Here is a 23,204-nt window from a genome sequence, read left to right as displayed (position 1 = left end):
TGCATGCCCAGTTGGGACAAATTCTGGACCCCAAAGATACAGAGACCCAAAAACCCAACTGCCACTTTTGAAGAGACTGGAGCAAAAGCAGGGGGTTGGGAGCAAAAGCAAGGTACTGAGCACGCCCGCTGCACACTACACCACCCAAGAGGTGGGCAAAACACCTCAGTCTCCCCTCTGGCCCGACTCCTGGATACACCCCTACCCTCACCCGATGTGAGCAACAAGCTCGCTCCACCCCCTGCCCCGCCCCCGTCAGGGCGTGAAGCAAGGGAGGCTGTTGCTTGCTCTCGAGCGCCCCCTGCTGCAGCAGGGGCCCCAGTAAAGCCTCGTCTGAATTTCCTGTCTGGCCTCTGATCCATTTCTATTGAGGAAGGAGGCCAGGAACCCTGGTGGGTAACACTGATCCACAGCGTTTCCATCGCCTCAAGGGTGCCTCGTGTGGCCCTTTTGCAGCCACGTGTCCACTGGGATCCTTAACTCTTGTCGGGGAGACAAGCTTTCAGGTAGAAGGAAACGACTCGGCGGGAGTCTTGGGTGCGTGTCCTCTAGAGCAAGGCTTCCTAACCTTTTCTTGGTGCCGTGGACCCTCTGCCAACCTGCTGACTCTGAAGGACCCCATCTCAGAATGGTTTTCATGCATAAAATAAAACTGAAAAGGAAACCAGTTACATTGGTGGTGCTCCTAAATGCCTGGCAGTAACCGCAAGTTCACAGTCACGTCCGTCTCCTGGTTAACGCGGAAGGTCTGGATCACGTGGGTTTTCTTGGCACCCTTGTTAAGCTACGTGGTCTTTGGAAGATGTGGTGGAGAGACGTGCATTGAGGTGACACCCTCATCCCAGGGAACTCAGAAGTCTTCTCTTCTTCACGAACGCTTTCGATGAGAAGGTCTAGCAGGGTCTGCAGACGACCGTAATGTCAACGCCGTGGTGAGTATGAACGATCTTGGGAAATCTCTGCACACCTGGCACGTGACGTGAACGGAGCTGTGATTTCTACTGCTGGCGGTTTCACAGGTACTGCAGTTACTTACGTGGGTTCTCACCTACGGTTATGGGTTGAACTGGGTCCCCTCATCGTTCATACCTTCAAGGCCTAATCCTTAGTATATCAGAATGAGACCTTATTTGGAAACAGGGTCTCTGCAGACATAATTAGTTAAGATGAGGTCATGACGGTGGGCCCTAATCCAGTATGACTGGGGTTCTTCTAAAAGGGGGAAGTTTGGACACAGGAACGCAGGGAGGAGGCCACGTGAAGAGGAAGGTAGGGGTCTGGCTGACGTTCTGCTACAGGCCAAGGACCCGCAAAGGTTGTTAGCGACACGCCAGAAGCCAGGGGAGAGGCCTGGACCAGATCCTCCCCGATGGCCCCCAGAGGGAACCAACCGTGCCGACACCTCGACCTGGGGTTCCAGCCTCCAGACCTGAGAGAGAACACGTTTCTATGATCTAAGCCACCCAGTGTTTGGTACTCGGTTACAGTAGCTGAGCAAACTAACACGTGTTTATAAGTGAAGGAAAGCTAATCAGTTAGAGGGCTAGTGAAGATAAACACGTATTTTTTCCCGTCGAAGCTGATGGAGCCCCTTGGTGGACCCGAGCAAGGCAACCTTTGCAACAAACGCTCTCCTTGGATTTGGGGAGCAAGCGGCTTTGCCTCCTGAGGCCAGTGCAGCCTCCACTGCCTCAGTCTGGGCACAGACCTCACAGGGCCTTTCAGCCACGGCATTTGGGTTTTTTTGGGTTTTTTGCGGTATGCGGGCCTCTCACTGTTGCGGCCTCTCCCGTTGCGGAGCACAGGCTCCGGACGCGCAGGCTCAGCGGCCATGGCTCACGGGCCCAGCCGCTCCGCGGCATGTGGGATCTTCCCGGACCGGGGCACGAACCCGCGTTCCCTGCATTGGCAGGCGGACTCTCAACCACCGCGCCACCAGGGAAGCCCGCGGCACTTGTTGATCTCCGAAAGTGCCCCGGGTCAGATGTCGCCAGCAGAGAGCTGGCTGGCTCTTCTGGGTCCACTGCTTTCAGAGGTACGGGGGGAACAAGTGACCACAGAGGCCTCTGGCGAGTCCAGCCCCGTCACGGATTTGGGACCCTCCATTTCCAGAAAAGGCCAGATGCCCTGCTTATCAGAAACTGTCGGGATCCCCCAGGCCCGGGGGCTGAACACGGGCATTCTTGAGCCAAAGAAGTATTCACATCGCCTTTGCATAGAAACTGTTTTGGTTTTATGTACTAGGTTTCTCCTTAGAAGTTTCTAGAAGGCACTTCTAAGTAATCTTTCAAAAGCCGTTTGGTGGGGAGGAGGGACGCCCGTGACGTCTGCGACTTTGGGGCTCTTCCCTCTTGGTCTAAGAGCTTCTTTAAACATCACACTGAAGTGCTCACAGCGCTGTAGTCCACCTGGAGGCGGGGCCTGGCGATCACTTTCCAAGTGCGTCCCTGGCACGCCGTGTATTTTCACGCTCGGATGTTCCTGCTGAGCCGTACGGCCGTCTGAAGGTCGCGGTGAACGTGCCCGGGGCTCCTGCGAGGGTGATGCCCCCCCAGCTCCAGCCGTAACATCTGACTCAAACCATCCCTCACTTTCCAGTGGTGCCTGCCCTTAGGTATTACTTGAACAGAGAGAAGGCGGAAACCCTCTTAGGGTGGATGGGGTTGGGGCGGATCTCAACCTCGCTCCCCGCGGATGACGTGTGGGTTTCACTACTAACAGGAAGGTTCATGACGATCCGAAATGAGCAGGACACTCTCCACCGAGATCTCGAGCGGAGCCTCTGAAAACACTCGTGGGTCTTACCGCTGAGCTGAGAACATCCTTAAGTGACCCTAAGTTCTCACACACGTGTATCTGAGTGACAGTCATCCTCCCCCAAAGCCTAGGTAACGTGGCCAGAACACCATGGGTCTGATGCCCGTGAGGTCGCTAGCGCAGCCGTGGTTATGAGAATGGGGGGGTGGGGGCTTCCCCGCTGGTCCAGTGGGTAGGGCTCCGCACTCCCAATGGGGTTCCATCCCTGGTCAGGGAACTAGATCCCGCAGGCCGCAACTAAGAGTCCGCAGGCCGCAACAAAGATCCTGTGCGCCGCATCGGAGACCCGGCGCAGCCAAAATAAATAAATAAATAAAAAATAAATATTTAAAAAAAACAACGGGGGGTGGGGGAGTGAGAGGGCACCTCTCATTTCAAGTCAATGCCCTCCGTCTCCACGTCATCAGGGAGATGCTGGGCCGGGGAGGCCCCAAGCTCTGACACGTCCCCTCTTTTACAGATGCAGAGACACCGTTTCGAGGTTTCGCCTGACCTACCTGAGGGCCTGGCCTCGATGACGTAGCCCGTGGTGGGCGTCCTGCCCGCGCGGCCCTCCGTCCACTGCAGGGTGAGCTCAGAGGCGGATCTGGTGACCGAGACGTCTCGAGGGGAGCCCGGGGAACCTGTGGACAGAGGAGAAAAGAGCGGGTGGGCTTTGGCCTGGCACTCCTGGGCCTGCAGAGGGGCCAGCTCTGCTGCTAGGTCTCCAGGCGGGGCTCACCCTGGGTCAGTCCCGGTCCCTCATCTTGAAAGTCGGGGTGGGGCTGACACTGGCCTCACAGGGTCCATCAGAGCATCAAGAGAGCTGAGGCGTGGCGGTGTCCTCTCGATCCACTGCCCCCTCCTCCAAAGCACTTAAACAGAGGCCAAGGGCATTTGTGCAGCGGGAACCACGCGGTTCCTCTTCATGCCAGGAAAACTTCAAATTTTTCTTACGTATCTTATTTCAAAAATCGAATGCACTTCTTTTCGCTTTTTTTCCAGAAGACAAACACAAACTGGACACGCTCAAGACCTAAGAACTTGCTCGCCCACACTGAACGCGTCCGCGTGCAGACGTTCAGTTAACACACGCCTTGGAAGGCGGGGCCAAAGGAGTCCTGAGCTGACGCCAGCTCTGAGCGTCCAGCACGGCTCGTCGGGAGTGCAGACCAAGCCCTGACCGGACGAAGGAGCCCCGATACTCACCCTCGGCCGGCCCGGCCGTGACGCTGGCCCGCAGCTCGGGCCCGTAGGCGATGGTCCGCGCTTGCACTCGGAAGAAGTAGGTCACCCCCTTGGTGAGGTCGCGCACCTTCAGCCAGCGCTGCCAGTTCCCCTTCACGTCCACCGTCACCACCTTGCTCACCCCTAGAGCCACAGGGAAGGGCGAGAGGGGCCCTGAGCACCGCCTCTTCAGCTCTAATAGCCAGGAGGCCGCGAGGTTTGCTGAGGAAGCGTTTCTTACCACCGGGACTGTAAGTGGTGGCAAGGGCCGATTTTCAGCACACATAAGTGCCCTTAGAGTCTAAGCGTGGTAAGTGGGTGCTGACACGGGGAAGAACCACCCTCACAGCACGCGGGAGGAGGCCCCGGCTCACTGGCCACGTTGGGGCGGGGGAGAGAACCCCGGCGACAGGCACCAAGGTGGGGGGGGGCCCCCGACGTCTGGAGGGTCCCTCCCCACTTGGCTGGGAGCTGCACAAAGCCCTGTGTCACGTCGGAGGCGACCTCGGGCTTCCCAGCTTAGTCGGGGGACAGAACGTGGAGGAGGAAGATGGAGGAAGGCTCTGCGTGGGCTGCAGGCGGCCCCCCCGCGGGGCCCACTCTGCGGCCTAAAGGCTTTGTCAACGCATGACAACTTCATCCACAGACCCTGAAACATGACGAACCTGTCACCACAGAGAGTGGTGGTGACGCAGTTCCACAGACCTGTGCCAGCACAGAGACGCTTCCCTCAAACACAGACACCGAGCAGATGTGATGCTGGGTGTAGGTTTAATTAGAAAATAGAGGTTGGACACTTTGGCAGGGGGATACAAACTGAAAAGTACACAAACGCAGCATTTTCCAGAAGGGAAAGTAGGGTTCTTTGGTAAAACAAGTCTGAAAATGAAGCATTCAAACAAAAAAGCTACATAAGCTCTAGACTGCGGGACTTCTCAGAGCCTTCAACACACCGATGTCTGTCGGGCACCTCTTGGAGGAAGGTATCAGGCTGGGGCAATTCCAGGCCTTGTGAGTCAGCAGAGGTCGTGCGGAAGAGCCGCGCCGGGGGCCTGCTGTCCTGGGTCCGGCGTCTGCGCCACCGTGTCCCGTACACAGAGAACGGCCGTGCTTCCCAAGACCAAGGGGCCACCTGCTCTCGCTGCGACCGGCCGGTGTTATCTGCACCTTGAATCCTAGGGTGGCCTTGACCTCAGAAGAGCCCAACAACATGCGTCCTTGCTACAAAGTGGGTCCAGCTTTCAGAGTCATCAAAGCAAATTCCTCCGATTCTACAGGCCTCCAGAAGCCCTTCTAGTTGGCTTACTGTCTTCATATTGCGCTTTTTATGAAACATTTGTTCAGCGACATGATTCTCTTCCAAGTTGTTTCGGAGCAATTTGGGCTGCTCTTGTGTGACTGGAGCTTTTCGGTAGAGAAGCAGGGTCACTTCTGCACAGAGAGGCCGCCCCTCAGCTGCATCGCTCCAGAACGGGGTTTCAGGGATGAGTCCACACCCATGGTTGACCATCACCAGTGAACACATGCGGGATCCTGCCAGATATAGTTTTCCTGGAGAGCAGCCCCTTCTTTTGTTAAAAAATGCCCTCCTTCTCCTCAGAGCAAAACCAACCCCGTGCACAGATCTTGTGAACTCTGTCCCGCCAAGAGGTGGAGCTGGTCTGCTTCCCTCCCCCTCCCCCATTCCAACCACATCAGCGTCTTATTTATTCAGTTAACTTTAAAACCATGCCCTGCACCCCAAACCTCAGGGTGCAGTCGCCTGAAATACTTCCATTTCAAACACGTAAGAAAACATAAAAATAGCTCTTCTATGGAATCAGAGTCCCAAGAACACGGCTCAGTGTTCCGAGGGCCTGGGGGCTCTCCATGCAGCCAGGCCTACTTTCCTGGTGGAGGGACCCGGGGTCCACAGCACTGCAGTACCACATCGACGCCCCTGTTCCCGGGGCCTGGGCTGCAGGCTGCCCGACCAGGGTCTGCAGGTGTCCCTCCAGATGCTGCCCGGGCCTGGGGGAGGGGGCATGAAGAAGGGTCACCCCAGGGTGAGGTCACTGTTTTACAACTGCTTTTTACTCTCTTTACCACAAACTTGTGCATGTGTATATCAACGTAAATATCATATCCTCGGTGATCTTCACAAGGGAAGCGGCGTGACCACAGAGAGTTCATATAAAGATGCTCGAGCTTCTCCCTACGTTTGCAGCCATATCTCTGGGAGCTGCACGGGTCCTCTGAGGCATATGAGAGTACTGAAATGGTCCGGAGTCCCGCTTCCTACTTTCACGGTTCCCTGCCTAAATCCCAGATCCAACCGCGAAGGGGGTGAGGGCCAGGCTTCTCCAGGAGACGCCCTCCAAGAGGCCTGCGCACCCATCAGGTCAGCCAGCCGCCCTGAGGGGAGGAGACATAGCATCGGGGCACTGGGGGCCGCTGGGGAGGGATGGGCCCAGGTGTGGGGACGCAGGGCAGCCAGGGCTGGACCGAGGCCCGAGGTGCTGGGCAGCCTGCCCTCAGCGGGTCCGGGAAGCTGTGCGGTGCTTTCACAGCCACGGCCTGGCGTTCAGCCTCTCTGTTCTCGCCCACGACTCTGTCCACGGTGTCGGGCCTGCTCAGCTAGGCAACGGCGCGGTCTTAGGTGAGAACGCCCCAAAGAGCCCCGGCAGAGGCGCCCAGGGCGAGCGCCGCTGCTCCACGATCGGCCGAGGGCGGGTTCCCTCTGAAACTCGCAGGGTCGGCCAGAGGGATGGGGAGTGCGGACGCCCCTGGATCTGGAGCCTGTCCCAGGCCTGTTACTTCTTCCCCGTGAGACGCCGGGCGACACACTGGACCTCTGCAGGCCTCCGTTTCCCGTCGGTCCTGAGTGGGCAGTGCCCACCTCACAGCAGTGTCAGGAGGGCCGGATCCCAGACCCTGCAGTGACTGTTCGAAAGCACGTCAAGCTCCGGGCGCTGCGATCCACCTGCGTCCCCGGCTGCAGCTCTCCCGCTCCGCGGTGGCCACGCTGCCCCAGCACCCAGGGCTTATGGTGGCCACCGCGGAGCTCAGCTCGCCACCCAGGGCTTATGGCGGCCACCGTGGAGCTTAGCTCGCCATCCTGCTGGTCAGGCCTTGGGAGGCAGCTGGCGTGGCCGATCGCGGCCGGGCTCCTGCGTGCAGCTGGTCCTCACGTGCCCGGCAGGTGGCCGGCTGTCCGCCAAGGCAAGAGGACGGATAGGTCACGTCCCCAGCATCTCCCCGAGGGCCGGCTCAGGCGTGTCCACGAGAGGACAGGGTGCCTCCCGCGTGCAAATGCTCTCCACACCTCCACCCGCCCCACGGCGGTTACTGCTCCAGTGGCCACTGCGAGTCACGCAGCCGAGTCTGGAGGAACGCAATGGGGCTCGATCTGGGGCCTTCCTGTGCTCGACCCACGACACCCACCAGCAGGAGGACCGCCACCAGCAGCCGCTGCCCACGCCCCGGTGACGGCCTCCTTACGGCCCCACTTCAGCCGGGCTGTGCTCCTCTCTGGCTGCCAGCCGTGGCCGCCGGAAGGGCCCAGGACTAGTGTACATCTGGCTAAGTCAGGGGTTCTGGCTGAGGCCGTGGTCCAGGCGGGCTCGCGGTGGGATCCTGGGACGTGATGCCGGGTTGGCAGTGAGCGGGGCACTTCGGGAAGGTCACAGGGTCACCAGGGCGGCACCAGGGCAGTGGGTCGGTGAGCTCTGCTCCTGGGGAAGGGGTGTTTGCTGGTTGCCACGGAGGTCGGGGGAGGCTCGGGGCCTGTGGCCAGCCTCACTCCAGCGGGAGCAGGGCCCGAGCTGTCGGGGGGCAGGGTGGCCTGCGGTTGGCGGCCCGGCTTAGTGCCGGCCTGGTGCTAGAGGCAGCCCTGCGACACCTCAGGCGGGACTGGACGCTTCCCGTCACCGTCACCGTCACATGGGGTAGCCCCAGTCCTGGACCGGCCACTCGACAGGCAAGCAGGCGTCAGTGGGTCTGGGCCGTGCACAGCCAGAGCCTGGCGTCTGGACAGTTTGCTGCTGAGGGCGCAGGAGCCGGGGCGGCGGCTGAGCGAGCGCAGGGCTGAGCCCCATCCCTGCTCCAGTGGCAGGGCTGGCGCACTGTGGAGACCCAGGCTGAGAGCAGCGGGCCTCCCCACAGACAAGGGACGCTGCTGCGGACGGCGGGCGGCTCGCTACTTGTGAAAAGAGGCGAAGACGGCTGTGACCGAAGTGACTCCACCTGTTGTCACTCCAGGGAACGGCAAGCCCCACCCGCGGCCGGAAAGCAAGATGATTTCCTGACTGCCCCTTGGGCTCCGTCTCTGCCGCTCAGCATCACGTTTACGTTCAGAGACACAAGCTCCGGACGTTCGTTCCCCATCACACGACAGATAAGACCTCGGCTCTTGAACCTGCCCGCCTGGGTTCGAATCCCTCCTCTCCCCTGTTCCCCAACCGTAGGCTGGGGACAACGTCTTAGGGTCCCGAAGCCTGACTGCTTTTTTTTTTTTTTTTTTGCGGTATGCGGGCCTCTCACTCCTGTGGCCTCTCCCATTGCGGAGCACAGGCTCTGGACACGCAGGCTCAGCGGCCATGGCTCACGGGCCCAGCCGCTCCGCGGCATGTGGGATCTTCCCGGACCGGGGCATGAACCCGTGTCCCCTGCATCGGCAGGCGGACCCCCAACCACTGCGCCACCAGGGAAGCCCAGCCCGCCCGCTTTGTCTGTGGCATGAGGACAGATGTGGCGCGCCCTGCAGGGCTGTGCGGAGCATGAGGAGAGAACGCAGGAGAGCGGTGGGTGCGGCCTGCTGCGTAGCCAGTGCTGGAGGGGCAGCGCCTACCGGTCGGCGTGCTCGGTGGGGTCGCGTTGACGGGGGCACCGGGAGAACCCTGTGAGCTGCTCGTGGCGAACCTGAGTGTCCAAACAACGTGAAACAAACAAGCAGCCCCGGGGACACTGGGAACTGGAGCTGCTGCTGCCCCCGGCGATGAGGCGGGGGCGGGGCGCAGGCGTGGGGAAGCTCTGCAGCAATTCTAGTGCCTGACCGTGCAGAGGAGGGTAACGGGGGGCACAGCCAGGCCCCGCTGCGGAATCCGGCCGGGCGGTGGCCTCGCCGGGAGGCCAAGGAGACAGCTGTGGGCCGTGGAGTTTCTGGAAAGACTGTGCAAACCCCCACACACAGACGCTCTGCTCAGCACTCAGTCGCTTGCCGGAGGAAGCGCGGGAAACCTCACTCACGGCCTGGGGTGAGGACGGAGGCGGAGGGCAGTCAGGCACCGTTCTCGGCAACCCTTTCTCATCTGGACGGCACCAGTGGGTTAATACCCTTGAAAAGGTGTTTGGGACCTGGGCTCGTGGAATCTGCGCGCACGTGCGTGTGCAGGGAACGCCGGTGAGCAAAATGGAAGTCTCCAGCAATTCTCGGCCCTCCCTCCCTACCTAACGGGCGGGAACGTGGCCCGTCTCCTTCCGGACCTTGACCCAAGCCACGCCCAGGCCACCTGTCCGCAGACAGGCGCTGGGTCCTGGAAAGACACAGCAGAGCGCGCTGGATCAGTGCTGGTCCCCAGCCTCTCGGCTGTTCTGCAAACCGTTTCCACACGTCGCCTCTGCTGTTATTTACCTAAGTTCCCGTGAGAGGCAGGAAGGACCCTCTGTCACCTCTACTGCTATTTACCTACGTTCATCGATTTTCTGAGACGCGCGTTCTCCCCCTCACATTTTTACATCTCTGATTTGGGATGCAGCTCGGAACTGATGCTTCAGGAGGACTGGCCGTGGCTTAGTGGAAGCATTTCTTCGTTCTCAGCACTTCATAAAATAACAATGAACCTCCCAGGCCATGGCGGTGTAGATTCGATGAAATGAAATCTGGGCTTAACTTTTCTTCTTCGAATCAACTCCCTGTTTTACTTGAATGTGCTTGTTTTAAAAGGAAACTTTTATCATGGCTTTAAATGGAGAGCCAATATCATTTGATGTGTTGGTGATACCTTTTCCTCCCAGACATTAAATAATCCATAATTTCTACAGTCTGTCTGTGTCTATGACCAGGGCCTCACCTCCCTTCTCTGCACCACAGTGCCGGGCACACAGTGGGGACAGAGAGGAATGCCCGCTCGGCCCTCAGTGTGTGCTCCGGGAGTGGGGCAGCGGGCAGAGATGAGTGGATAAGAGATCAAATCAACACAGAGCTGGCGGCACTAACTACAGCAGGGGCGCAGGGACAGAGCCATGCCGTCACGGCCCAGCTCCTTCCCCCCCGCCCTGTCCACCCCTGCACCTGTCCTCTCCTCTCCCGTCCATCATCCCCGCCCGGAGCCCCCTGCCAGCCCCCCTGGTGGCGCCGGGGTTGATTCAGCCGCGGATCCCGGTCTCCTGTAACTCAGACCCGGCGCCTCTGGCTCCACCTCGGCCCCCTGTCACTGGCCCTGCGGCCGCCCGGACGACTGGCATTGCCCCCTCCCTGCAGGCCCTGCGTGACCGAGCCTCTGTGGGCCAGTCTTGTCTCGGACGCTGGGCGCCTGGGCCCTTCCTGTCCCTCAGCGCCTGTCCCCGCTCCACGCCCGAGGCTCTCACGCAGTCCCACTCTCCTCCTCGTGGCGCTGATCGCTATCAGACTTGTGTGTGTGTGTGTGTGTGTGTGTGTGTGTGTGTGTGTGTGTGTGTGTGTGGTGTGTGTGTGTTCGTGTGTTGCTCTCTCCTCCTTGGAGCACAGCTCACTGCACTCAGGAAAGCAAGGATCTCGATGAACAGGTCAGCTCAGATCCCAGCTTCCCTGAACGGCACCTGGCACACAGCAGGTGCTTAAGAAAGACGTGCTGAGTGGAGTTCCCCGGCAGTCTAGTGGTTAGGGCATGGCACCTTCACTGCAGTGGCCCGGTTCAATCCCCGGTGGGGAAACATCCCGCAAGGTGCGGGCCCAAAACCCCCACCCCCGACACCAAAAACAAACAAAAACCTCGCTGAGTAAACAGAAGAATGAGGGCAGCCCCAGAGGAGCACCCGAGGGAAGCGTCCGGGCCCAGCTGCCCACGTGGCTCCAGCCTGCGGCACCCAGGGTGGGACGAGCGCTGAGATCTCAGGCGCAGCAGGAGAGGCGGGTCTTGGGTGATAAAGAGGCCGGGTCAGGGGCCCTGCGGAGGGGCCGTGTGGAGCCCCGGACGCGCTCAGTCGGTTCACCCGCCCCTCCCGGCGCCGTGCCGTGTGGACGGTGGGTGTCACGCAGCCGGGAGGCTTACCTTGGACGGGTGCTAAGGGCTCGTACACCACTCGGTAGCCCTGCAGGACGCCATTGGCTGCCGTGGGCTCCCCCCACGAAACGTTCAGCGTGGTGGAGGTTACTTCCGAGAATGCCAGGAAGCTGGGGGTCCCGGGAGCTGGAGGACAGGACAGAGAGGACGTCACCAAAGCCCCTTTACGTCGTCTACATACGCGTCTACGCCCCCGCGTGGAATAGGGACCTTATTAGATGGAATCTCCAACTTAGTGAAGTCTCAGTGCCGTGGATGAAAAGGAGATTTATCGGTCATCTCCGAACTTCCCAGGGTCAAAATCAGAAACTCAGAGCCTCCCGAGAAGAGCAGAGAAAACGGCGGTGTTTAAACACAAAGGAGCCCGAGAGGTGCAATGACAAAGGCATAAACACGAATAATGGATGGAAACAGAAAATGCGGTGCAGACAGCGCCCTCTTCTAGCACCTGCTGGAGGATTCCACGGGCTCCAGTTCTGCTCCTCCGCGGGGGTGGGGGGTGGGCTCTCCCCTCCCCTCCTCTCCTGGGGGGCCCAGAGCCTCTGAGGACATCCCCGCACACGGGTCCTCATCTGAAATCCCACGGGCGCCCGGCCATCTCCCTGTCCCCCTTGGTCTGGAGATGGGGGAGCTCACGCGCCACCCTGAGCTGGAAGAAGCTTCTGGCAGACGCAGAGGCAGGCTGTGTGGCCGGGGAGGACACCAACCCCGCCCGCGGCTCCCATCCGCCTGGGCCCCGTGGGAGGGCCAGGTGGGTGCTGGCACCCAGAGCTGCCCCTACCCCAGTGGGCACTGACGCCCCCCTAGCTGGGTTCCCCTCCGTGCTCAGAAATGCTCACTGAATCGGCCCCCACTTGCCCCCCTTCCGTCCTCCCCCGTCCCTGGGGGCCCTTTGGCCCTGTGACCCGCTAGGCCCGCAGCGCCCGAGGGCCTCCACCTCCTACCCTCGGCCCCACAGGTCCGCCCATACCCTTCCCGCTCAGAGCCCACAGTCCACAGACAGCTCCTCCCGGGCTGCTGGACGGGCCCCGAGGACGCAGGCCCTGCAATGCAGTCATGGTCATCTCCCAGGGGGCCTGACTCTCAGGAGCCCCTGTTCCCAGGAAGGCTGAACCCACAGAGGTTTGGGTCTGTGCCCCACGGGCTCCCTAACTTACACTGCCAGCCTTCCACTCCCTGCATCTCAAGAAGGCCCCAGAGCTCCCGGGACCCAGGGCCCAGCCGCCGTTCCCTCGGGAAGCCTGGTCAGCCTCAGGAAGCGCCCCAAACCACTAGGGACTCTGCGAGTCGCCAGGAGAGTGAGTGAGCGGCTCAGAACGTACCCCAGATCAGGAGAGGAGGTCACGGGCAGTGTGACCCCTGGCAGGGCAGCCCGGCCACGCCTTAGGACCTGCGCGGGGCATGTGTCTGAGAGACGGCCTGCCAGCTGCTTCCAGGGGACTCTGTGGCCCAGAGGCCCGGGAAGGCCAACACTGCGGCCTGGGCTCAGCACATCAACATACAAGGAGCTCCCCCTGCCCCGGGATCTGGACCCTGAGAGAATCCCCCGGAGGCCTGGAGCAAGTCCTGCCGGTGACAGATGAGGCCTTGTGCAGATGGAAGCCCGGCCCCCCATTGCCCACGCTGCTCACGCTGGTGAATGTTCACGGGGCAGCTCCACGCAGCAGGCCTGGGCTGGGCGCTGGGGACACCACACGAATCAGACCCAGAAATTCCCAGCTACGCGGGATCTGACTTACAGGACGGGCAGAGCGGAGAGCCGAGGGAATGGAGAGGGAGGGTCGGGGAACAGCGCCAGGGCAGGGAGGTGCCCCAGGCTGTGGGAAGGAAGCCCGTGTCCTCCTACCGGCCTGGTGGGTCCGGCCCTGCCGGGGGTCACTCCTGGGCCCGTCTCCAGCGGCGTTGAAGGCCGAGATGCTGACCAGGTACTGGGTGTGGCTGGTGAGGTTCTTCAGCTTCGCCGTGGTCTCGGGCAGGAACAGCACCCTCATCTTCTCCGTCTCGTTCCGGCTGTCCGCCTCCCAGTAGTAGATCTGCCAGAAAGAGCCGGAGGCTGGAGGCCAGCGCGGGGGGGAAGGGGTGGCGCCCCCTCTGTTCCTCAGCCTGGGGGCGGGTGGCCACTGAGCCAGAGGGGACCTGAGTGCTCCCGGGGGCCGAGCTGTGCTCTGCAGAGTCGGGGGTGGCTGAGGCCAGGCCAGGGTGGACGGGGCCTGAGGATGGAGGTGGCATTTCAGTGGCATCTCCTTCGGCTGCCAGGAAAGTGCCTTTTCTCTCACAGGGCTGGCTGTGGGGGCCCTGCCCCTTCCCCCAAGCTTCTGGACAGAAGGGAGACCAATCTACCCCCTGCTCCAGCCTGTGGGTAGAACAAGTCCCCAGCTTCTACCCTACGCTCCCACGTTTTCTTTAAGGCTGAGATCGAAGGCTTGGATCAATGTGACCCCATACTCCGGATATTAAAACAGCCAAAAATAACTTGGAGACGAACCACGTAGGGCTTAGCCCTGCTGGAGCAGCCCTTGTTTCTCCTGGGTTCCGTTTCTTCTCGTCTAGCTTTTAATGCGCCCATGGGCGAACATGATGCCCGCGTCCAAAGGTTTACTAAGGTCATCAGAACTGCTTCCCTAGACAGCTGGCTGAGAACCGCTGCCCAAGCCAGTGCCAGCCAGGCCACCCACAGACAACCCCCATCCACGGATCCACCTCGGCTCTGTGGGCCTACAACAGGCCGGGCCGTGAGAGCCGCTGGCCCACGCGCAGGGCAGCCGAGGCCCGGGGCCTGCTCTCCCGCGCCCCCATGCCTGGCCAGGCCGGAGCGGAGCTGGCAGGGGAGCCTCGCCGTATCCGCCTGCAAGACGCAGTTCAGCTGCTGCTCTGAACTGGCCAGATGAGACGCTCTGCTTGAACAGGCCTTACTAGCCTGAACTCAATATCCAGGTTCAATGTCTCTGTCATTAGGAAATTAGGAAACATGTTTTGGACATACATAAATAGCACCTTGGCTCCGGGCTCAGGGGACTTTCCGTTACCTCATTAATCACTGCAGGTGCCCTGCCGTGGAGGACGGTATTTATTTTCACAAAACACCTACAAATGTCATTTTTAAAGGGACGTTGAATTGGCCCAATAGTCTTCAGGGGAGGCTACCATGGAGTCTGATGGCTGCTCGACGTGGGCTCAACAGCCCAGCCTCACTCTGGAGGAAGGCGGGGAACTCTCAAGGGACTGCACTTCCGGATGGTTCTAGCTGACCTCACGGGGTCCGAGCCCCCTAGGCAGGGGTGATGTTGGAGGTGGAACACTGCGGGGGCTTCCTGCCCTCACCAACTCTGTGCCATTGTTCATCACCTGATGCTCGGACTGCAACGGGCTGCTGCCTTTCTTGGATCCCCCCTCTGGGATATTGAACGTGGAATCATGACAGTGCAGTGTAAGGGTTCTCAAAGTGAGGTTCCCAGGAGCACGCAAATCCTTGGACCCCATCCTGGACCTACCGAACAAGAGACTCGGACCCAGGGCAGGGCTTGGCGCGGGGGGAACCTGTTCTCCTGAGGGCTTCCCTTTTACTGTCGGCAAAGGCGGTGGAGACTCCCAGAGGGGGTGCAGGGGGCGGGAGGCGCTGCTGGTCGCGCGGGGAACTGGGCTCCGCTCTCCCAGGCCAGAGGCAAGGTCAGGCTGAGCCCGTTCCAGCCGCCCGGCTGGGGGCCGAGGGTCTGTCGGCCTGAGTCAGGACGGGAAGCAGAAGCGGCCAGGGTCCCAGCGGAGCCCTCGGGAGATCTGGGGATTCAGGCCACCGACCCTGGCCCGCAAGTGACCTGGAAGGAAGAGGCAAACCAGGCGAGAGGGCGCCTTGCCTTGTAGCCCTGGATGTTTCCGTTCTGGCTCTCGGGCGGCGGCGGCTCCCACGTGACCTCCAGCTGGCTGGCCGTGAGTGGGTTCACCTGCACGTGCTGCGGAGCCATGGCCGGGGCTGCGGAGAGAGCAGCGGGGTCCGCTGAGAAGTCCCGAGACCCTGCCCTGGACCACACAGCTTGTCTGCCAGCATGACCACACACCCTCCTCAGAACCGCGCCTTTAAATGCATGAAATAAAACCTGGAGAATCCCAAAGAAAACCGATTATATCGAGACACAGCAGAGCTTGGGAAACGAAGGTGTGACACGGTAACCCACGTGCTTGTGCTTGTGACTGAGCCCTGAAGCCAGGCTTAGGAGCTGCTCGCGCGACACCTCTGAGGTCAGGTGGGATGAGCAGAGACGGCGCAGCAACCTCCAACCTCGCCAGGACGGGGGCACACCCGGGGGCCCTGCTGCTGAGAGAGTCCCAGGCCCCAGGGATGCGGCACTGGTACGTCGCCACATTCATAACTGAGGGAGATGCTCAGTTCCAGGTGGAACTCGGAGAATATAAAGGCATTTATGGGAGCTCCCTGGCGGCCCAGTGGTTAGGACTCTGCGCTTTCACTGCTGAGGGCCTGGGTTCGATCCCTGGTCAGGGAACTACGATCCCACAGGCCTCGCGGCCAAAAATAAATAAAGAAAGGCATCTGTGTTCCCACCACGAGTCCCGGATCCTGGGTAGGAAGCCGTGCTCCAGGTGGAGCTGATGTCTGCAGACCCGGGGCTGCCCCTTCTCAGGGACGGAGCACAGAGGCCACAGCTCCGCGCCCCCCAGGAGGACCCGGTCCCACTCCTTCCCTCCCAACCCCGAGGGCCCCCGGGTGCTGTGTTGGTGTCAGCAGGGCCACACTGTGCAGATCAAAGGTGAAAGGTGACTGACAGGGCGCCATGGCCGTGGCCTCGTGGCCTTGCAGGCAGCCGCGGGTAAGTTGGGAATGACGCGGAGGACGCACGTGTACATTTGGGGACATTTCTCCCCTCTGGCCCGTCTGTCCTCTGCCTCCCAGGAGCTACTCCTTCCTCCCACCTGGGTGACTCCTCCCCCAGTGAACTTCACGCTGGGCTGGACCCTGGGGAGATCCGCGGAGCTGTCGGGGACATTGCTGCAGGGCCAGGGCGCCAACCCAGCACCCTCACGTTCCACGGCCCTGCCTGCGGCCAGGGCGCTGCCTCTTGACTCGAGTCTATTTAGGGCCATGAATGGAAAGGACCACGCGTCAGCGGTCAGCGCCGGAGGGAGACCGCCCAGCTCACAGTCTCTCTGGAGAGGCCTCCTGGGGAGAGGATGACCTCCTTGAGGCGCCCCTCCCCCGCTTCTTCCCCTCCCTGCTTCCCCACCACCAGTGCAGAATAAAATAGTAATTAACGCCCACTCAGCCTGACACCGACTGTTTATTCTGCTCTAACCGCGCGGCTCCTGTATTGTCACTGCCCACCCCGCCGCTAATGGAAATGTTAATAGCCCCCACCAGGTGGCTGCGACAGACGCTCGGCCTCATCATCAGAAATGCTTATTTACCGCCCCATTAAACAACAGAATCGCACAAAAAAACAATTCAATCAAAACTAACCGGAGGAATTTTAACAGCCACATTAATAACCCAAAACATAAATAAAGTTAATGTCTTCTGCGTGTTTGCCATGGGCGACTCTATCACAAAACTACTGTCGTACGATTAAAACGCGAAAGGCAAAATGGAGCACATTACCCTGGTGGCGGGTTAGGACCATCTGTGCGTGGCCGCCCCAGTCCCCCAAGTTTCCCTCTCCAAGCACAGCCAAGCCCAGGGCCCACGACGGCTCTGGGGTCGACACGGGCTGGACAAAGCCTCCCTCCACCGCCACCCCCGGTGCCGTCCTGGGCAGCTGAGCCCCAGGCGCTGCTGTCCCCAGGCTGAGCTGTCTCCATGCCCCCCAGCTGTCCTACAGCACAGCCCCTTCCTGCCAAAAGAATGCTGCAGGTGACAAGGCCTCTTGTGATGCTAACACAGCAGGGGAGGGAGAAACCCAGGTGAACACCGAGCGGAGCACGCCAGTTTCAGGACTTATTTTTCTGGTTCCTGAGATCCTCAGGGTCTCCACCCTGACGGGAGCCCCTGACGTGCAGGAAGGCCGTCTGTCTACACCCCCAGCGCAATCCTTTCCTGTCAGGAAGGTGCTCAGTTTGGAAACCGATGGAGCGTCTGGTGGATCGCGAGCCCCTTGTTCTCCAACCTTAGCATTTGTGGAGTACGGCGCTCGCGAACATCGGCTCAGAATGCTGTGTTAAAATGCATGAAATTCGTTTTTAAAAGCACGCTGGCCTGGCCTGGCAGTCCCTGGCGTTTGCTGATACGCAGATGGCCCACGGACAGCGCTGGAGGGCGGGTGCAGGGTTAGGGCACAGAGCGGAGATTCTCTCCATCCGGCGTCTCGGCCCAGGCAGACGACGCTTTCCCACAGCTGTCACCCACCGGCCTTGAGGGATCGCTCCCGCCACCCCAGCCCCGGAGAGAGGTCCGGGCAGGGCAGTGATAGAGAAGCTTCCTGGACTTCTGGGGGCTCCTTGCACCTGACAGCAGTAGTGGAATCCCAGCGATTTCTGGAATCTTCTGGGATTCTGGCTGAGCGCTGGGAGAGGCCCTGCACAGCTGGGTGCTGTGGGCTGGACTCGGCGGGCGGGACCCACGGAGCAGCGAGGGCAGCACTTTGGCTGGCTCGCTCGGCCCCGACGTGGCCACCAGGCATCAGGGATACACGGTGGCTGCCCTGACCCGGTGCAGACTTCCTGCTGACAGGAAGCATTGGCCCACGGGCTGCTGGCTCTGCGTCCCGCAGACCCTGGGCGGCCGTGGGCTCATCGGGGCCCCCCACGTCAACTTTTCAGAACCTCTGCTCCAGGGAGGCAGCTGGACAGGCACCCATGTGCTGAACCACGGCAAGGAGAGGAAACAACGCCTCAAAGGCATTTGGTAAACAGCCGAAGCTGGAGGGCAGGGGCTTGTCAGTGGCTCGGCTGGGACCGTTCACCATCCGGCCCCCGCTCGCCCGCTCACTCTGCCCCCGTGGCGCGGCGGGGGGCGCCCACCCACCCTGCAGAGTCCCCCCCGAGGGAGCTGCATGCCTCCGACACCGGCCTGGCCGACGACGGGGGAGCAGTAGTTACATGCAGGGCACTTCCCAGCAGGAGCTTCCAGAGCGTTCCACGGCGCCGACCTCTCCCCACCCCCAGCCCAGCGGGGCCCCCAGATCCCCATCTGTGTCTGGGAGCACAAGAGACGTAGCTGACCGTGAAGGACAGGGACGCGTGAGAGGAAACACGGGGCGTTTCAGGCGCCGAGACTTGGGGGTGATTTGTCGCCACGGAGCAACTTCGCTGACGTTTTCCTGGACATCAACCAGGCCCTCGGCTTAGCTTGCGGGGCGAGTGGACACGAGGATGGGCAGGACAGGTTCAACAGGAGACATAATTCACAGCAGTCACAGCACCAGGCAGAAAGTGAGGACAGGGTCAAAGGGCCACGACGGGTTACCGCTGTGGCTGGGGGACGTGGGGCCTTCCTGGAAACAGAACACCCAGCTGGCTCTTCAGGAATGGGGGGGATTTCACACGGGGCCGTGGGCCGGGGAGGCGGGGATGGAGCAGTGGAGAGCTGCGGGGCGGGGCGGCTGCCGGCGTCACGACTGACGGGCGTCTGGGGGCTGGAACTGCTGCTGCTGGACCAGGCCAGACCATGCTCGGTTTTGACTTTCCCTCTTTGTAAGCCCGTGATTTATTACTTGGGTAGAGCAAGTTTTTAACTGATAATCTGAGGATCACTGTTAATGTTTTAATATAAGGAAATAAGAATTTCTTTACGTGATCTTTCAAAAATTGTACATTCATCAGTTCACTTTAATTACACCAATATTTCTCTGGTCAAACACTGTTTCTCATTTCCTGTCAAAATGAGTAGGAGGGGCTTCCCTGGTGGCGCAGTGGTTGAGAGTCCACCTGCCGATGCAGGGGACATGGGTTCGTGCCCTGGTCCGGGAAGATCCCACATGCCGCGGAGCGGCTGGGCCCGTGAGCCATGGCCGCTGAGCCTGCGCGTCCGGAGCCTGTGCTCCACAACGGGAGAGGCAAAAACAGTGAGAGGCCTGCGTACCACAAAAAAAAAAAAAAAAAAAAAAGTGAGTAGGAAACAATTCTCGAATGTATTTTCACCTTCTCAGCAAACTTTGCCAACACATCTGTTCCCCTAAGCAGGGATAACCGGCGGGGAGGGACTCCAGGTGTGGGTAACTGTGTGGCCTCTGGGCCCCCTCAGTCCATAAAGGAGGTTTGCATGGGTGGCGGGGCTTCGGCCCCGAGGGACAAGCAGCGACTCGGCCCAGGAAGGAAGGAGGGGCAGATCGCTAGGATCCAGGAAGGAGCCACGTCCGGGCAGGCGTGCAGCCCCTCCTCCAGAAGAAGGCCGTGAGTCACTGCTGCCACCAAACGGGACGTCCAATGCCCAGTCACCCAGGACGCCGGGCAGCTGTGAGCCCCGCCCGCAGGAACTCAGGCCCGTAAATGAGCATTTCCACTGACATTACAAAGTAATTTTTAACAGAGCTTACGACAGACAAGGTGAGATCATATCTGATAAATCTGTAACGCACGTGAGGGACACGCACCACCCTTCTCTCAACCGACAGCCCCCACTTCTCCAGCACCCCCAGGACTCGTGGAGACAAATACAGTGGTGCTAACGTCTGCTTTAACTTCCGGTTAACGCAGGGACCCGTCAGTGGGGTGTGAACAGCGCTGAGGCCGGTATCGACGGTGCGCCCTTCATACCAGGGGCTCAGGCATCTCTTGCAAACCCTTCATCTGGCCTCACTTCATCCTCATAACCTGGGGAGGTGGGTACAAGTCACTGCCCATTACACAGATGGAAACACTAAGGCCCAGAGAGATCCGGGAACCTGTCCGAGGCCACACACTCAGCAACCCTGTGGATCTGGCCGTACAAACCCAGGCAGCCTGGCTCTGAGCCTCGCTCCCTCCCTCCCTCCCAGGGGAATTCCTGGGGCCGGGGCAGGGGTAGTGGGTGGGGGGGATGGGTAGTGGGGGCAGGGAATTCGGCCCCACGTGCCGTGCCTGGGTTCCTGGAGCAGCCCCCTCGGACCAGCACGTCTCCCCGCTGCTGCCGTCCTCCCCTCCGAGCTCCGGCCCCCAGCCTGTCGTCCATCACCTCACTGCTGAGCCAGGACCAAAAACAACTCCAAGGAAGCTTAGCAAGAAGAGTCAGCAAACTGGTCACAAAAACTATTTTCAAAAAACTCAATGCCATGTACTCCAGGCTACAGAAAACATAGCTGGGAGGCTGTGGAAGGAGCCCTGGCTGGCGAGTTTAAGGTCTGGGCTCAGCTGGTGGGACTTGGGACCTGCTCAATCTCTGCGCTGCAGTTCCATTGTTCGTAAGATTGGAGAAAATACCAGACGTAAAGGGTTTTCGAGCTGAAACGAAATGGGTGGCGTGAGAGCAGAGCAAGGCCCGGCCAGGGGGACGTGGTGGCCCCAAGCTCGTCCCCGAGGTGACTTCTCTGTCCTGATAATCGCCCGAGGGCTTATCTGGGCGCTGGGCACCTAGGGCACTGCTCTGTGCGGGCTCTGTCCCTGTAGAGACGGTAGGTAATCGAGTCACCACATGCTGACGCGTGTAGATGTCCGTCTCCCTGGTGGTTCCCATATGAACCGAGAGCAGCCCAGGTGTGTCACCATGGATCCTGGTCGCAGCTCCAGGGACCCCACTCCTGGTGCTCACAGCCTCACGCGATCCTTCTGACACATAGGATATGGCAGACGCGGTGGGGTGGGCAGTCTCCTGCAGGCAGGTCAGGGAGCCTGAGCTGCCCCTCCTGCTGGTGCTCCCTCCTGGCTCCTCTCGCCCCCCCCCCCCCAGCTCCCTCTAAGGAAGCCAGCCCGTATGGTGACGCTCCACGGAGAGGTGGCCAGGCGAGGACCTCGGGGAGGCCTCTGCCCATCAGCCCAGGAAACGGGGTCCTGTGCACAAGCACCCGTGAGCTCAGAAAGGGGCCCTCCCTGGTCAAGCCCTTGGACAGCGCTGCAGGCCTGGCGACACCTTGTGAGAGCCCAAGGTAGAGGACCCAGCTAAGTTGAGCCTGGATTCCTGACCCACAGACTCTGCGAGGTAGCAGGTGTGTGCTGTCTGAGCCGCTACGTTGGGACAATTTGTTACCCAGCAGCAGATGACTAATACACCCTGACCAATGCGAGCTCCTCAGGGAAAGCACCCAGCTCAAGGCCAGACTGCATGCTCTGGGCTGCCAGAGGCTGGCTGGAGTTTGGTGCGGCCCCTGTTGTAAATGCAGGATTTCACGGTGCTCCAGCGAAACACCCTCTGTTAAGGTCAACATGTCCTCTTAACCAGCCCAGACCCAGCTGTGGCCTTGGCCCCATGAGTTTGCACAGGAAATCTAGGGTAAGCTCCCGGCCTTTCCACTGCTGGACATCCTGGCAGAACTGCAGAGCTCTGGAGCAGTGCAGGAGCTGGAGCGGTTCTGATTACAGGTGCCTCGGACCAAGGACGGGGTGAGTTAACGAGGGCTCTTAGCTCTGACAGAGCACGTTCACACGTGTGGACAGAATTAGGGGTGCTCCAGCTGCGGACCAGGCAGCGGCAGCCCTAGGACTCCGAGTGTCCAAAGGGTATTTAAAAAAAAACAGTGGTTTCAATCTGAAAGGAGGTGGAGGCCAGAGAGCTCCAGACTCATAAGAACAAGCACATTTTTCCTACAGATGTTTCTGTGATAAAGGTTAGTGGCGAGCAAATCCAGCATTTGGTTTCATCCAGCAATGACCTTTGCTTTCCCATCATCACCACCGCTCACACCATCTTATCAGCTTCATCACTGCTACCGCTGTCGCGAGACGCAAAATTAGAAGCCGCTCAAGCAAACCAGCTACGTTGCTTGCGACTGTGGTGGGTTTTCTGTTTTTCGTCTTTGCCTGTAGAGTGAGTTTCCCATCACGGCAAGATCCAGGTCCTGACAGACCACGACCGTATTGTAGCCGACCTGGTCCACATAACGCAACTCACGGCCCCTAATTAACCAACTGCATCCCACGTGGTTTGTACACAATTCACGGTCCCTAATTAACCAACTGCATCCCACGTGGTTTGTATCCACAAAATTCAAGCTGTAGGGAGAGGATCTTATTCTCATTTTCCCCCTTAGAAAACTGAGGCTTAGAGGAGTTAAGTCACTTGTCCCAGGACGGACTGGATTTGAACTTGGGTCTTTTGACTCTAGGGCCCAAGTTACTTTCCAAGGGCAGAGTTGGGAAGCTTTCCATAAAGGGCCAGACACGTGTCTGAGAACAGGGGAGCAGAGACGCAGGTGGGTGGCGAGACGGGGGAAGATGGTCGTGGTGCCTGGTGGTCGAGCGCTCAGCCTCTGTGTCCTAGTCTGTCTACTTGAAACTTCCCTCATTTCCCCAAGTTAAACAACATAAGACAAACGAAAGCAAGCAGGTTCTCTCACGAAGAGCTTGACTGGGAAGGAGAGGCAAGAGCTGGGCCAGTGTTTGGGGTGAGACACGGGGTCACGGCACATCTGGAGCCCAGCGGGCGGCGTCAATACCCGACCCTGGGTGGCCGTCTCCCTAGCTGCCCACATGGAGGCGGTGCCTCCTTGGTGTGGACGATCCAGCGTCCACTCTGCCTGCGAAGCTCAGCTGCAGCCCCGATCCTGTCCACCCCGAGCTCTGTGACACTCAGAGGCCCGCCCCGTGTGGCTTGACCCTGCATGGCCTCAGCCCCTTCCAGGACCCATGGGAGGCCACTTCCCTTCTGCCCGGAGGGCGCCCTCGTCCAGGGCAGGACTGGGGTCTCCCCGCCTTCAGGGGCCTAGCGAGGGGTGGGCTGCGAGCCACCGGCCGGGTGAACCGCGGGGTTCTCTGGAGGCTGCGGCCGAGGACGTGGACTCCGAATGGTGTGGCGTTTGCGATCCTTTCCAAGTAAAGAGCTACGCGTTAGAATGTTCTCTATAACCTTCCTACATTGACGGAAATAAA

General features: G+C 60.2%; 1 protein-coding gene across 1 annotated transcript in view; it reads right to left on the bottom strand.

The window, feature by feature from the left end:
• SDK1 (sidekick cell adhesion molecule 1) overlaps positions 1-23,204 on the bottom strand; it is an 822,147-nt gene that overhangs the window by 31,642 nt on the left and 767,301 nt on the right. The window contains exons 36-40 of the mRNA XM_073791836.1: positions 15,116-15,231; positions 13,111-13,297; positions 11,253-11,390; positions 4,006-4,167; positions 3,315-3,440 (exon numbers count right to left, since the gene is read on the bottom strand). Of these exons, the coding sequence (XP_073647937.1) occupies positions 3,315-3,440; positions 4,006-4,167; positions 11,253-11,390; positions 13,111-13,297; positions 15,116-15,231 (729 nt within the window). The remainder of the gene's footprint in view (positions 1-3,314; positions 3,441-4,005; positions 4,168-11,252; positions 11,391-13,110; positions 13,298-15,115; positions 15,232-23,204) is intronic.

The sequence above is a fragment of the Tursiops truncatus genome, chromosome 15 (genome assembly GCF_011762595.2).
Source record: "Tursiops truncatus isolate mTurTru1 chromosome 15, mTurTru1.mat.Y, whole genome shotgun sequence".
Lineage (NCBI taxonomy): Eukaryota > Metazoa > Chordata > Mammalia > Artiodactyla > Delphinidae > Tursiops > Tursiops truncatus.
Note: the sequence above shows the minus strand (reverse complement) of the source record. Positions and strands in the feature narration are given on the sequence as shown.